The sequence below is a fragment of the Polyodon spathula genome, chromosome 3 (genome assembly GCF_017654505.1).
Source record: "Polyodon spathula isolate WHYD16114869_AA chromosome 3, ASM1765450v1, whole genome shotgun sequence".
Lineage (NCBI taxonomy): Eukaryota > Metazoa > Chordata > Actinopteri > Acipenseriformes > Polyodontidae > Polyodon > Polyodon spathula.
The window spans coordinates 80,146,985-80,162,304 of NC_054536.1; the positions used below are offsets into that span (position 1 = coordinate 80,146,985).

At 38.4% G+C, this 15,320-nt stretch overlaps 1 protein-coding gene across 1 annotated transcript in view; it reads right to left on the reverse strand.

Annotated features, from left to right (window-relative positions):
- Nucleotides 1–11,792, reverse strand: part of LOC121313472 (microtubule-associated protein RP/EB family member 2-like) — a 35,285-nt gene extending 23,493 nt beyond the window's left edge. The window contains exon 1 of the mRNA XM_041246076.1: nt 11,531–11,792. Coding sequence (XP_041102010.1) covers nt 11,531–11,652 — 122 coding nt within the window. The 5' untranslated portion in view covers nt 11,653–11,792. The remainder of the gene's footprint in view (nt 1–11,530) is intronic.
- Nucleotides 11,793–15,320: the final 3,528 nt, after the last annotated feature.

Sequence of the window (15,320 nt, forward strand, 5' to 3'; positions counted from 1 at the left end):
TGCTGGGGACAATAAAAGGCCACTCTAAATCTAAAATTTGTCACACAACACAATGCCACAGATGTCTCAAGTTTTGAGGGAACGTGCAATTAGAATGCTGACTGCAAGAATGTCCACCAGTGCTGTTGCCAGAGAATTGAATGTTCATTTCTCTACCATAAGCCACCTTCAACGTTGTTTTAGAGAATTTAGCAGTATGTCCAACCAGCCTCACAACCACAGACCACTTGTAACCACACCAGCCCAGGACCTCCACATCCGGCTTCTTCACCTGTGGGATCATCTGAGACCAGCCATCCAGATAGCTGATGAAACTGTGGGTTTGCACAACCGAAGAATTTCTGCACAGACTGTCAGAAACCGTCTCGGGGAAGCTCATCTGCATGCTCGTCGTCCTCATAAGGGTCTTGACCTGACTGCAATTCGGCGTCGTAACCAACTTCAGTGGGCAAATGCTCACCTTAGATGGCCACTGGCATGCTGGAGAAGTGTGCTCTTCACGGATGAATCCCGGTTTCAACTGTACCGGGCAGATGGCAGACAGCGTGTATGGCGTCGTGTGGGCGAGCAGTTTGCTGATGTCAACATTGTGAACATAGTTCCCCATGGTGGCGATGGGGTTATGGTATGGGCAGGCATAAGCTACGGACAACGAACACAACTGAATTTCATCGATGGCAATTTGAATGCCATTCATCCGCCGCCATCACCTCATGTTTCAGCATGATAATGCACGGCTTTACAAAATTCCTGGATGCTGAAAATGTCCCAGTTCTTCCATGGCCTTTATACTCACCAGACATGTCACCCATTGATCAAGTTTGGGATGCTCTGGATCGATGTGTACGACAGCATGTTCCAGTTCCCGCCAATATCCAGCAACTTCGCACAGCCATTGAAGAGGAGTGGGACAACATTCCACAGGCCACAATCAACAGCCAGATCAACTCTATGCAAAGGAGATGTGTTGCGCTGCATGAGGCAAATGGTGGTCACACCAGTACTGACTGGTTTTCTGATACACGCCCCTATCTTTTTTTTTAAGGTATCTGTGACCAACAGATGCATATCTGTATTCCCAGTAATGTGAAATCCATAGATTAGGGCCTAATGAATTTATTTCAATAAACTGATTTCCTTATATGAACTGTAACTCAGTAAAATCTTTGAAATTGTTGCATGTTGAGTTTATATTTTTGTTCAGTGTACATTACATGAGAGCAAATGTTAAAACTTCATGCTGATTTGAACTCGGCTCTCGCCAAGATAAGCACCAACTAAGACGTAGCTTTAAAGTAAACTAATGTGACCCATCTGCATCTCCATCCATTTGCGTTTCTTTCCATCTGATGATGTAGATATCATTCAGCCTGGTGTTGATTGCTGAAGTGTAATGCTGGCTCCAGGGATCAGCTCATTTTGCCTCCCCAGCGCATCAGCACACACAATGGCTGTGATGCTGGCTCCGGGGATCAACCCAGTGCGGTCAAAGTTAAAGTTAAATTTCTGTTTTCATTTGCTTGTTCAGCTACAAAAAGTCACAAGCAAATCTCATGTTATTACTTTATGAAAACGTGTCTATGGCCACAATTTACTGTGAAGAAACAGCAATGTCAAGGAATGAAAAAAAGAAAAATAAACAAAATGCAGTGTTTATGCATTATTATACTGTAAATACAGTATAATTGTAAATCTCGAAAAACTACTCACTTCTAAATCTTTTGTAGTCATTTTTGTATTACTTTAGTATAAATACATGTTAAATTGGATTCATATGTTGTTTTTTTCTGACTTTATGTGAACGAAAAGACACACATTTTCCCATTTTCCCACTGGAAATAGTGATATTTCGAAATATCACTGTCCTGGTCACAAAAGCAAAGTTTGTGGGGAATAATAGCCATTTTCTATACTTTTAAGGCATAAGCAGTTAGGAAATAACACTTACTACCCAAGAACAAAAATTGTGTTACATAGTGTTATTGATTTCGGGAATAAATAAAATAATGTTTAACTTGAACTGCTATTTGGCATCCTTTGTTTTGTAGTTAATTCACTGGGGTAAAGTAAGGCCAACACAACGTATTCTTTACTCCTGGTATATTTTCTACTTTAACGTGTTACACATTGTAACATTGCTTGCATTCAGAGCAATACAATGGATTTTATTACTTCGAAAACAAACGAATATCCGAACAAATATCAGAATTTTTAGCAAATATCCTAACAAGAAAATCCTGTGTTCATCCCAGCACTAATAAAATAATAACATTAACTTCCGCTTGTCAAGTGTTTCTGGAGACTGCCTCATCAACAGTCGCTTGCAGTTTGCATTCAACTTTTTTTTTTGGTTGTCTGGGCATTTAAAAAAAAAAAAAAAATCCCAAACAGCAGAGAGGTTTCGAGACATTTCATTCAATGCAGCTTGCACTGTACAATGCTTTGCTATCGAGATGGAGAATGAAGAAACTCAAGTTCTGCCTCTATATAACACAAGCTGGGAGGAGGGAGGGAGGGAGGGGGCTCAGTTTTCTAAATTAAAATTATTAGTGTTAGCATATATTTTGTATGTTTCAAACATATTCTACCATAACACTCCTCTTACACCGTCTCGTACACTAGGTATTCAGTACATATTTTATTCAAGCACTACAACCGCTATAGGTAGCTGGCACATTCTGGCAAGGTGGTGGTAAGTCAGTGCAAGGAAAAACATGTTGTGATATAGTAATAAGTAGCGGGGTTCCAAAAATATAGCGTTACATGTCCCCACGTGTTGCTACAACTGTTTAAATAATGTACCTGTAATTTTCTGACAACTTTCTAGAATTATAACGTTAAAGCCTGTTTCAAAGTTCTTTTCAAAATGGCCACTCTAGTCCGCTGACAGTGTATGGATTATTGCCCACGTTGTCAAAAAGGCAACACAGCAATAACAATCCATGATGTGGTACAGGACAGAAAAGCCAGAGCACTTGTATTGCTTTTTGTAATTTTTTAAAAAAAAAATTATTGGTCTTCCTGCAGTGATTTAGAGGGCAGATCTCAAGTCCCAGTACACTAGAGCAGCCATTTTGAAAATATCTTTAAACCCGAGTTTAAACGTTCTAAGTGTAAAAAGTGGTCAGGATGTTAATGAAAATAAACATTAGAGATACATTATTTAAACAGTTGTAGCAACACATAGGGGATATATAACGCTATACATTTTTTAGGAACCCTGCAACTTACTCTAAGAATTATTAGTTAAAATATTCTGATATTTGTCCAAGCTAAGTTTGGGCCTACATGATGCCAGTTTTGTAAAACCAGTTACAAAAGACAGAAGAATTTAGGAGTGCCTCAGCAGTCCAAACAGAATTGAAGAGCAGAACAAAAAACAATTTTTTCTTAAACACATCATTAAAATCCCACACTGCAAAAGTTCAAATGCCAACAGAAAAACCATGTACAAGTAATATTCCTCAGCACAGTCAACGCCTCCAAGAAAAAGCTAAATTGGGCAGAAGAAGGAAGCCTTGCAGCTCAGAATTACAAGGCTGGGTCACAGACGGATTGCCACCATTCCAACCCACAGTGCTCTCATTTTGTCTGCTGCTAGCTTCCTGTTTGGAAAAGATAAAATTATGTAGTGTGCTCGGCACCCATGGAAAGACTACAAAATAACTACTGGGAAATTTTTTTAACTTCAGTTCTAGAGCCACGTCAAAGTATCAGTTCAGTTCCTTTGTTATATTTTGTTTGTTGTTTTCTTAGATATTTGCTTTTCTAAGAAAATCTATTTTTACTTCATATAGTTGTCTCCACATATAGGAATCCAATCAATCTATATTATATAGCGCCTTTAACAAAGCGCTGGAACATCTCCCAAGAGAACACTTCAGCTTATAGAATAACCTTGTGGTGAAATGGAATTTTCCCATTGTAAATGCTGTCCCAAAGGAACAGGAACTTTGCTTAAAAGAACACCTTTCTGGCACTGATATTTGTTGCAAAACGATTCAAAACTGATACAGTATGGTTTTGCAGCTCGATAACTCAAACGGTTTATTCAATCTTTTCAAAATTGACTTGTCATCGCAAGAGTAAATCAGAGCTGCTGCTGTATTTAACATGTGTAGGGCAATGCTGCATTAATAACCACTGTGTTCATTTTCATATTCATAATTATTGTTGGAGCCTTTGCTGCATTTCTACCGTATGCAGGGGTGTTTTGTTAATTTTGTTTATTATTAGTTTATTAACATACACTTCTCTATTGCTTTTGTCTTACATATTCTATTAATTTCATATGTTGATGCACATGCATCATAACATAAGTAATAAATATATTTGTATTTATTGATTCATACCGTGATTGGCCTTGGCATAGTGTTTCCAGTAGTCAACTCTGTCTAACTTGGAGAACACTCTGCTTGCTTCCCAAGGTGTGTTCTCTTAGCTGGAGCCTACTGTAACAAATGGATTTGTCTCAGAATGTTTTTGGTTGTCGTTTATATATCCCCCACCCCTCCCCCTCCCCTCCCCCTATACCCCTCCCCAGTAAAAGTTTTTTTGTCTTGTGTTAATGTAAAAACAATTAATTAAGTGAAATTAAGTTTAAAAACAGATTGCCTGCTGACAGTATAATTTATATTAGTGCTATAAGTTCCTGTGTAAAATGTTCCTTTCCAAAAATTTAGTTGAACTTGATTTGTATGTACTGCCACAACACAAACAAAAAACGTACCTTTTAATAGACTTGATACTGGCAAGGGCCAACACTCAATGCGCTATATGCAGTCTGAAAGATTTTGATATGTTGTACTGCAACACTACCCAGCTGTTCTTTCAAGGGGGGGGGGGGTGGTTTGTGAAGCTACGCAGCTTGGCAGAAATGGTTCACAGCTGGGCACAGTAGTTGAAAAGCCTGGGAAAACCTTGATCCTATAGGCTCCACCTATGGATTTTACTGTTCCCTAATTTTATACTGTCACTGATTGTAAAGTCTGGTTTAAGGGGCGGGGTTGCTAATTGGCAAGTCATTACTGCACCACATGAAAGTCCCACATGCACGGCACAGACGTGCTGTTCTGAATGCAAGGTTTTGGTTGATCATTATTCAACGCCATTACATGGCCGTAACAAAGCTGGAAATTCAGTAATTTATCATGTTTCAGAAAAAATACCAGGACTAGTAACAAAAACAAAAAAAAAATCATATTCTAGCTGTTGACAATGCTGATTCATAAATACAAAAGACTATGCACTGCTGCCGCTACATAGCTTCGCGTGATTAAGTGTTTTTTTTTTTTTTTTTTTTTAAATTGTCCAGTCAAAAAAGACATAAAATTTCCAATGCACACCAATACATGGGTGAATGTCTTGGGGCACATTCAGCAGCTCATATTACAACCTGGTCATTGTTAACAACAGCACTACAATAGGTCAATGAACATGCTAAGGCCTGGTTCATACTTCTGTCGCTGATGAATGCGATATGTCAGGCGCAGACATCTATAAAAGCTCTGCAGCTTCACTGTGTCGCAGCCTTTTTGACTGCACAGCTGTCTTCATACTTTAAATGCAGACTGCTTTCACTTAATTGGGGAAAAAGTACTGTTGTTTAGTACATCTGTCCTCTCAACCAACAGAGAATCCAAAAGGGAGAATTTTATACATTAAATTACAGATGCAGGTTTGTGACAGTGAGAGATATTTTAGGTATTTTAGAAGGACAGGTGAAAGGTTTGATGATCTGTTAAACAGATTAGAACCATTTATTCAACACAAAAATACACATGCAATGCCAGTGACACTTGCAGAAAGACTTGCAGTCACAATGTACATAGCAACTGGCAATACCCAGCAAAGTGTGGCCATGGGCTATAAATGTGGATTTACAAACTTCTATTAAAAGTTCCTCAAAGTCTTGCTCCATGATGGTTACCACCATACGACCATGTAGCAAATGTTGAAATATTTCAACATCATCCGACCACATGCGATTTCAGGTCGCAGATGCATGAGAAAAAGCTGTACGACTTTCCAAAAAAGATGGACATTGCAAGAGTGTGGAGGATGTAATTCCGACCTGTCGCACAGGGTTGGAGACCCTCGGCTCCAACCAGAAATTGTCGGAGTCTGTATGAACCAGTCTTCATGCTTCTCTTTCGGTCCAAGTGATTAACCAATGGATGGGGTTTCCTAGGGGTTGTGCTCAAAAACATAACAGATAGGGTAAACTGTTGCATACAGTGAGCCTTTACTGTAAGCTGAAGTACAAACATATGCAGTCCCTGTGTTAACTGGGCACAACAGTACAGCTCACAACAAGGAATCAAACCAGTATGTAATGGGAGTCCCACAAAACAACCCTGACAGTCAGTTTCTGTCAGTCCTGGAACATTTCTAAAAACTCACACAAGAACATATGGAAGCAATACACTAACAAGGCAGGGAAGAAGAAGTCCCAGTGGATCTCTTAAATAACCCTAATTTTGACAAGCCACAGCGCCCTATTATAAACCACATAAATGGACATGAATACAAAGTACACAAAAAAAAAAAATAACAATGCAGGATACACACTTTATAGGGCAATATCTTGAGACTTCTTAGTCCATCTGTGACTGCAGCTCAGTGAAACACATTTCCTTCTTTACTGGCAATGGCAAAGGGGAAATCACATGGAATTTCCTGCATCAGTCATAAATAAACTGCAAATTCTCAAGGGTGGCATGATATATCTTAGCAGGCCCTTCTGGAAAAACAGTACAACATAACATGCAGAGAAAAAAGCCAACGTAGGTGTGCGTAACATACATTGTAAAGTAGACATTTTATTAAAAGTTAAAACCTTCTGCGTAAACAGTTTTTTTTTTTTTTTTTTTTTTTTTAACATTTATCATACAACATTTCAATTAACAAATAGACATTTTGCATTTCAAATTTCACAGATTTTCCTGTCTGCTCCTAAAAAATGATAGATAGAACAAAATCTTCGGGTCCTGACCAAATCCATTACAGCCTTAAAGAAAATAGTGCAAGCTGTTAGAAATAACAATAGAGTACAACTTTAATTAACTGTAGCTTAACTCAACTACCAAAATTGCCAAAAAGCAGGAGGTACTAGTAATGTAGCATTGCTTAAAGTATTATTATGAAGATGAATAGAACTGAACAATGCACACACATCTATTAAGGCCCGGGAGCCTGCAACACAATCTGGACTACATAAACCTCTGCTCTCAACACATTATCCTGCAAAAGTATATCTTGCAGTGTATTACACTGTACATTTATTGTCAGCCCTGTTATTAATACAGGCATTAAGTTGTTTGGATGCAAAAGCACATTAAAGTAGCAGTGAAAATATTTATTTGAAAGACACTGGAGACAAAGACACCTCTCTCCACCTCAATAAAATAATCATGTATAATTTCAGCCAAAGAGGAATTTTTACAACATTAACTAGCTGGCTCTCCTGAGACTTTGAATGGCAACAACATACCAAACTAGCTACAGCTATAGAGAATACACTGCTTACCAGCTAAGAAGGGGAACAGTCACAGGATTTATTCCCACCAAGTGAGCTGGCACAGAAAAATGCGTTGGTAATTAGCGAGGGGGGGGGGGGGGGGGGGGGGGGGCTGAAATGGGGTAAACAATATGTACTGTATCGTACAGCCTGTACATGTGGTTCTTTTACATTTGAAGAAAACACGTGTACGTAAAGCTTTTACAAGATTTCCGGTCTCATCACAATAACCTTTCCATCAGAAGGTTGTTTGTAGTAAATGTAATCAATAAGAGGTGCTGCTTGTATGTGAAGCACACCTGATGCACTTACTGGAAGTACAGAGTAGTTTGCTGCCATGCATGGAATAGAGTAGTTTGCTGCCATGCATGGAATAGAGTAGTTTGCTGCCATGCATGGAATAGAGTAGTTTGCTGCCATGCATGGAATAGAGTAGTTTGCTGCCATGCATGGAATAGAGTAGTTTGCTACCATGCATGGAATAGAGTAGTTTGCTGCCATGCATGGAATAGAGTAGTTTGCTGCCATGCATGGAATAGGCCACATCAAAGAAGGCACTGCAGCTACTTAACACTAACAGCAAATTCCAACAACTATTTAAGACATCAGTTCTTTCTCTACAATTAATAAACTACTGTACTGCAGCTGAAAAAAACTGTTTTGGACCTGGGATGTACTGGGGGTTGTTTCTAGTTTTACATCCTTAACACAAGTGTACGTCAGTTCATATTCCTTGCAACAGAGTACTATACATATTCCCCCTCAAAAACATTCCATTATTGCTTCCGTTTGAAATTTCACAATGATGTTCTTTATAAACCAACAGAACTGCAGGGCCAAACCATCAATGGAAACGACTTTCAAGCTATTGTCTACAGAGAAAAAAAAAAGAAAAAAGGAACCATCTTTTTCTGCTCTCAACTGTTACCAACGTTTGTTTCTTTATCAAACAATAGAGTTTTTCTCTATAGACATAATGGAATTCTGATTTCACGAAATTCAGTTGAAAATAGGGGTAGATCCACTATTATTAAAGCTAAACCTACTTGACTGACTGAACAAATCGGTTGTGGAGACTGTAAAAGTTCAAATTTAATTAAACACATTGCATATGGCTGACTATGCTGTTCTTAATCTCATTAAATTAAAAATCCAGGCAACTACCTCTAACAGTGATCACAATAACCCACAGTTTTCTTTTACATGTAAGATGACAGTTGATATGTTGTGTCTTTTGCCACAGAATGAAGTCTTAAGTATGCCAAAAATTGCACACTACCTAAAAAAATAAATTAAAAAAAGCAATTTATAAAAAGTAATATAAAATTCTTAAGCAGTTGCAAAGAATCATGGAACTAGAACACTACTGCTAGTATTGGAAACACTGATGTTACTTTAAATAAGTTCAAACAAACTGCTATGTAAAATACTATCCTGTCAAGGTATTCAAGCATTAGACAGTATAAAAGGGTTAAGCATAGGATGATTGCTGTCATTACCAACAACATGGGAATAAGTAAAGAGCTATCTGAAAACCTTAGACAGAAAATTATTTATTGTCACAAAGCTGGAGAATGATACAAAAAGATTTCCAAGCATTTGAGTATCCCAATTTCAATACTTGTTTCTATTATCAAGAAGTACAAGACTCATGGCACTGTCACAACGCTCCATCTGTCTGGAAGAAAGAAGGTTCTTTCACCAAGAACAAGTATAAGAATTGTGAGGAAGGTTAATAACAATCTGAGATTGACTGCCAAAGATATTCAAAGTGAACTGGCTGCAAGTGGCCTGGGGTTTCCATTTCAATCACAGGCAGAGTATTGCATGGTGAAGGTCTCAATGGGCGCAGGCCAAGGAAAAAGCCACACTTGGGAAAACATCACATGTACAATCGCTTAAAGTTTGCTGAACGGCATTTGAATAATGGATGTGAGTTCTGGTCAAAGGTTTTGTGTAGTGATGAAACAAACAAACAAAAAAAGCTATTTGGTCACGCTGATAGTCGTTACGTTTAGAGAAAGTCTGGTGAGTCGTACAAAGAAAAGAACACCATACCTACTGTCAAGCATGGAGGTGGTAATATAATTCTATGGGGCTGTTTTTCCTCTAATGGCACAGGAAATTTATTTCCAATACATGGTAAAATGGATTCCATAGCATACCAAAAGATACTGGCCAATCATCTGAAACCTTCCGCTACAAAACTTGGTTTAAAGCGCAACTGGACATTCCAACACAACAATGGTCCAAAGCGCACATCAAAATCTACTTCAGAATGGTTAAAGATGAATAAAATCAAGGTTCTGAAATGGCCTAGTTAAAGTCCCAATCTAAATCCGATTGAGAATCTTGGGTATGACTTGAAGAAGGCTGTGCACAATAGAAGTCCTCAGAATTTGAATGAACTGGAACATTGGAATGGTCAAAAATCACTAAAGAATCATGCCAAATGCTCACTGACAAATGTCCTAATCGTTTAGAAGCGGTTATTATTGCTAAAGGAGCATCAACAAGCTATTAATTTAATTTTCCTGGTCAGGGTGTGAAAACTTTTGAATTAGCATTTTTGAAAAAAAAGAATTGCTTTAATAAACAATTGTAAACATCTATTTCTTGTAACATTTTTTCCTCATCCACAAAAGCAGCATTTTTGCTACAGAAGTTTTTTCCTATAATTACTTGTTTTCAAGAAATTTCTAGAAATTATACATTTCCATTGGAGGTATGTTAACTTTTGACTACAACTGTGGGTGTATATACGTACATAAACGTCAAAACTGCTTTTTGTTATTGAAATTGACATTCATATTACCAAGCAAATTATGTACTTTTTAGTTTCCAGTAAACCAATGCATAAAGCGAGCTATATGACTTTAATCAGTTAACATCGGAACAGTATTGGCGGACCAACGAAGTATCCAAAACCTATGCCTGACAGAGGAAAAAAAGCGCCCCAAACCCCTCCCCTACGACTGCCTTAAACCTGGGCACAAACGCAGCACGATTGTATCTTCATTTAACAATGCAAACTATTTACATTTTCTTATCTGCGGTTATGCTGTTTGATAACTGCTGCTGTATTTAGCTCCGCGACAACATGTCATAATCTACAAAGCATAATACTAAATATCTACAAAGCATTATAGATACTATATGTTGTTATTGTATCAAGAAGACTGAACAACTTCGACAACATTTTCACCGTCAATTTAACATATTGCGTGTGTTGTTATTTGGTGCATATGACGCTACATTTAGCAGTCACATGACGTAGAATTACAGTCAACCCGTTATGTTATAAAATAACATTAAATAAATAAGACACATCAGCCTGTGGATAAATTCTGGAATATAATGAATGTCAAATTTTCATGCATTACACTTGGACAAAAAAATAAAATAAAAAACACAACATCCACATAAAAAAAAAAAAAAAAAAAAAAAAAAATGAAATAACATTTCCAGCCCAGTCCCTGCAAAACACCAATTTCGATATGAAATCTCAAACGTGACCTCAATCAATCAGAGGGTTTAATGCTGCAGACATCATCTAGGATTCCATTTTTCTATAACTTCACCGGGGCAAACCGTTATCGCCAGACCTCGGTGCGGTGCTGTCCTTCCTTTTTTGAAACCGCTATTTTTAGCAGCCAGCCCTTGCAAGATCTGCCCTTTACAATACTGTACTATATTGGTTCAGTCCAAAAGACCCTTAATTGCTTTCATCTCATCGTTACGTTAACAAGAGGCAAGTGAAAATGACAGGAGCAAAACACTGTACTCCGCGAGCGCATATATAAATGCAAAAAAACACAAGTACGTGAGTAGAGGCATAGTAAAATAGAATATCCTGCACCGTTTTATAGCGCCAGTAAAATAGAACTAAAAACAACAACAACAACAACAACAACAAAAACACATTATGACTGTTATGTAAAACACTGCATTTCCTCATTTTGCTGCAGTCTTTCCTGCTAAACCCCCGAACACAGCAACGCACCAATTTACCTGTAGGCGCGCTCCCCTCGCACCGTATGTTTTCTGAAAGGGATAACGTTGGTACCGTTGTCCGGGATAATGTCGTTGTTGTTCTCGCCATTTGGGGACAGTGCTTGGGTGGGACCAGGCATTGGAGCTCTCCCAAACTGAACAGATTTCTGTTCACTTTATGTAGCGAAAGGAGGCTGCGTCTGTGTTCTTGCCTCTGCTTGCTTGCTTGCTTGCTTGCTTCTTCAACACACAGCTCTCGCTTTCTGCTCCGTGACGTCAGCGCAGCCCTGGAGAGGAGCAGCATCCTGGTCACATGGCACGAGGTCTTTGTCATGGCAACCAGCTAACTCATCCGTTACATACAGCAATCCCACACAAACAATCCTCAGATGAACGCAGCCGCCTGTCCACTCTGATGTATCAAAATACAATGTAATTGGAGGAAGGTCTAGTAGTAGTCTGCTACATCTGAAGCATATACCCCACCCCCCCTGTCAGTTCTCCAGTCCCCCTCCTCCTCCCCTTGCTTTAACCATTTTCCTTTTGTCACTTCCTTTGAAACCCTGAGAATTCGTAACCTGCAGCTGCATTCACAATAGCCTTGTACAGACCATGCCTTGGACATTTGAACACAACCCACAACCGCCATCACTGGAATATACATGCAGTTTATGCAATTATTGAAGACGGTTTGATAAGACAGGTTGTGTAAACATGCAACCCTGACTAAGAAATGCAGTCACCTTGCCAAGCATTTTGAGAGATGACTAACATAGCACTGCCAAGTACAATATATCACGTATAGAATTGTAACAGCTTTTTTCTTACTATCAGATTTTGAGTTTATTCAGAATGAATGGAATTTCTAGGGTTCTGCTAATGCAGGTGTAACCCTATTCTGTTTGTGCAGAAACAACACCAGGCTAAACCATAGCTTAAAATGGAAACAGAATCAGAAAAACTAAAACATGCACACTCTCTTTCTCTCTCTCTCTTTCTCTCTCTCTCTCACACACACACACAAACACATAAAAAGATGCAACAATTCTTATAATTTGATCACAGTTGAGAAAATTAATTTTGCTTGTATGCTTATTAACCCCTGCTGGCGATGCATATCCCTTGAGACAAGGAACAGGGTGCAGCCTTCTATACATGCAAGTCCACTTTAGGGTTCTACACATGGGTTTAAAATCTTTAACGGTATGCAGTGTCCACAGATCGAAATTCCTTTTTTCCATTTGTTCAGTAGATTTAGGGCATGGTGGTTTACATTTTTTTATGGTACAGACTGTTTCTAATTATTTATGTGTCAAGAAATACATTACAAACCATATCAAGTCAAGCCATGTACAGTACCACAATTTTACAGGGCTTTGGTACCAGGGAACATTTCTGTTGTTAGTGGCCCCAAACTAACATTACTGTAATGTATGAAAGGAGGTTACAGCAAGACATTAAAACAAGGGTGGAGTGAATTTGTAAACCAAAAAAAACCAAAAAAAAAACCACATATGACTTTCTGAGCAATTGACTTGGAATACAGAAAAATTCATCAGACGTGGCCACACATCTCAGACTTTCCATGAACTGCAGTTTTGTTTGAACTTAGTGAGCTCTTAGTGCCCCGCCCATGAATCCCCATCCTTCAACAAACATACTAGGCATTGCTGCTATTGGGCAAACACTATTTACTTATGGAAACCTAATAAAAGAGAGACTTTGGCGTTATAATAGATATTAGGAATGTTTTTTAATTAAACAGAAATAAGGCAACAACTAATAGGTAATTCTTAACTTTAAAAGATATACACTTGAAGCATCAAATACAAACTTTGAAACAAAGGCCTTTGCAATAACACTAAAGACAGACAAAGACTTCTCATCAAAACATTTGGAAATTAATAAGTAACTATGCAATGTAGGCAATGTGCCCTCTTTAAAAATACTTGAGACCATGTTTCTAAGTGACAAGCACGCAGTCAGAGTGCGTGGCATCTTGTGACATTCTGCAAGCGTTCTGCAGTTAACCAAATGGTCATCAATGGATTGCAGCAGTTATTTCTAGACATTTACCACTGCAGTGCAAGAGGCTTTCTATGTTATTCCCCCTTCCTTAACACAGTGTTGCAAAAGTTGTAATAGCATTTGTAATAGCAAAAACGTAATACAAAATGGAATGCTTGGCACGCCCAACTCCTACACTAAAATTAACAAAAATGTAAATCTTAACAGCCAGATACAAAATAAAATTTAATTTAAAAAAAACAGCCAATATTGTCTAGTATATAAATATTTTGAAGTGTCTAATAAATGTGGGTAAACTAGGCCCTTGACAGAGGTTATTGATTTGTCCACTGAATAAGTATCTACACATTATCTGAACATCACTAAGCCTTCTAATGGCACCGTGGGTAGCAGCTTGGGCTACCCGTGTAGAACGGGATTCACATCTGGGTTGTAATTATGACATTTTTATTTATTTACTTACTTAACAGGTGCCATTTACTTTTTTATTTAAAATCTTTCTCCAGTAAAAAAAGGAGTTTACGATAAGGATGTCTTGTTATTTTGCTTACTGTTTCATTGATTAACATTACAGAAGAAGGAGTTTAAATATTTGTTATTTTATTGTCCAATTAATATGAATAGGTGAAGAAAACATTTAAATATCCCAGAAACATTACATGCATTTGAGACAATTATTTTGCTTACATGGAAAATACTTAATCTGGCGGAAAGAGATCAGTTTATGCAAAGCTGCTCTGTAGATGTGTTCAGTTAGGAGCCCCTGATGTTTTTGTTTTGCATCTGAAAGAGGGTTTCTGTACAGTACGTACCCTGGTTCTTAAGGTGCCCTATGCACAGACAACACATACATAGACAAAACTTACCCTGAAGGTATGACCAAGTTATTCTTAGACATGACTTACAGTATGTAGTTACAACTGTTTTCCAGTTTCATTAATAAAACGCACAGCGTGAACAGCAGACTCCTGAGGCTGATATGCCCCCTGCTGACAGCCTGTCCGCACAGTCTAAATGGATAATATTAAACAGAAATTCTACACACAACATTACAGTATACAGCAAGATTACCACTGCAGTACGTTGAAAGAAAATACCTCCTCCCCCCAAAAAACAGGGAACAGGATTTCGCTGCTGCATGCCCCTGTGCTACAACAATGCCTTACAGTACATACAGCTAATGTGTTGGCTCCTAGCCAAAGTCCAGCCACTTAATTTTTATTAATACAGCATTCACCAAGTATGGCTTGCATGAGTCCTTAATCCAAAGACAACATAATATTGAAGCTGAACATGTATGAATTACAATTTGTATTTTATTGATTTATTTTCTTAATGTACGTTACTTGGAAAATAATTGCTAGCATCAGGATAAAGTTTACAGATGACCTCATTCAACCCAGACCATAGGACATTTCTGTGTGCCCAAGAGATTTGTAAGATGCATTTTTCTGAACTTGTCTTTAAAAAGGAATTTGTATTGGGCTCCCGAGTGGCGCATCCTGCACAAGAACTCGCGTAGAGTGAAGGATGCGTCCTATAGTCTGAACGTCGCCGGTTCGAGTCCAGGCTATTCCTTTGCCGACTGAGCGCCACCCGGGGGGGAAATCTGCCAGGGTGTATAAAAAAGTGGGCTGCTGATGGCACACACTTCGAAGGATAGCGTGTGTTCGTCTTCGCCCCTTTCTAGTCAGCGCAGAGGTGGTAGCGGTGAGCTGAGCTAAGCAAAATAATTGGACACTACTAAATTGGGGAGAAAATAACAAAAAACTAATTGGCG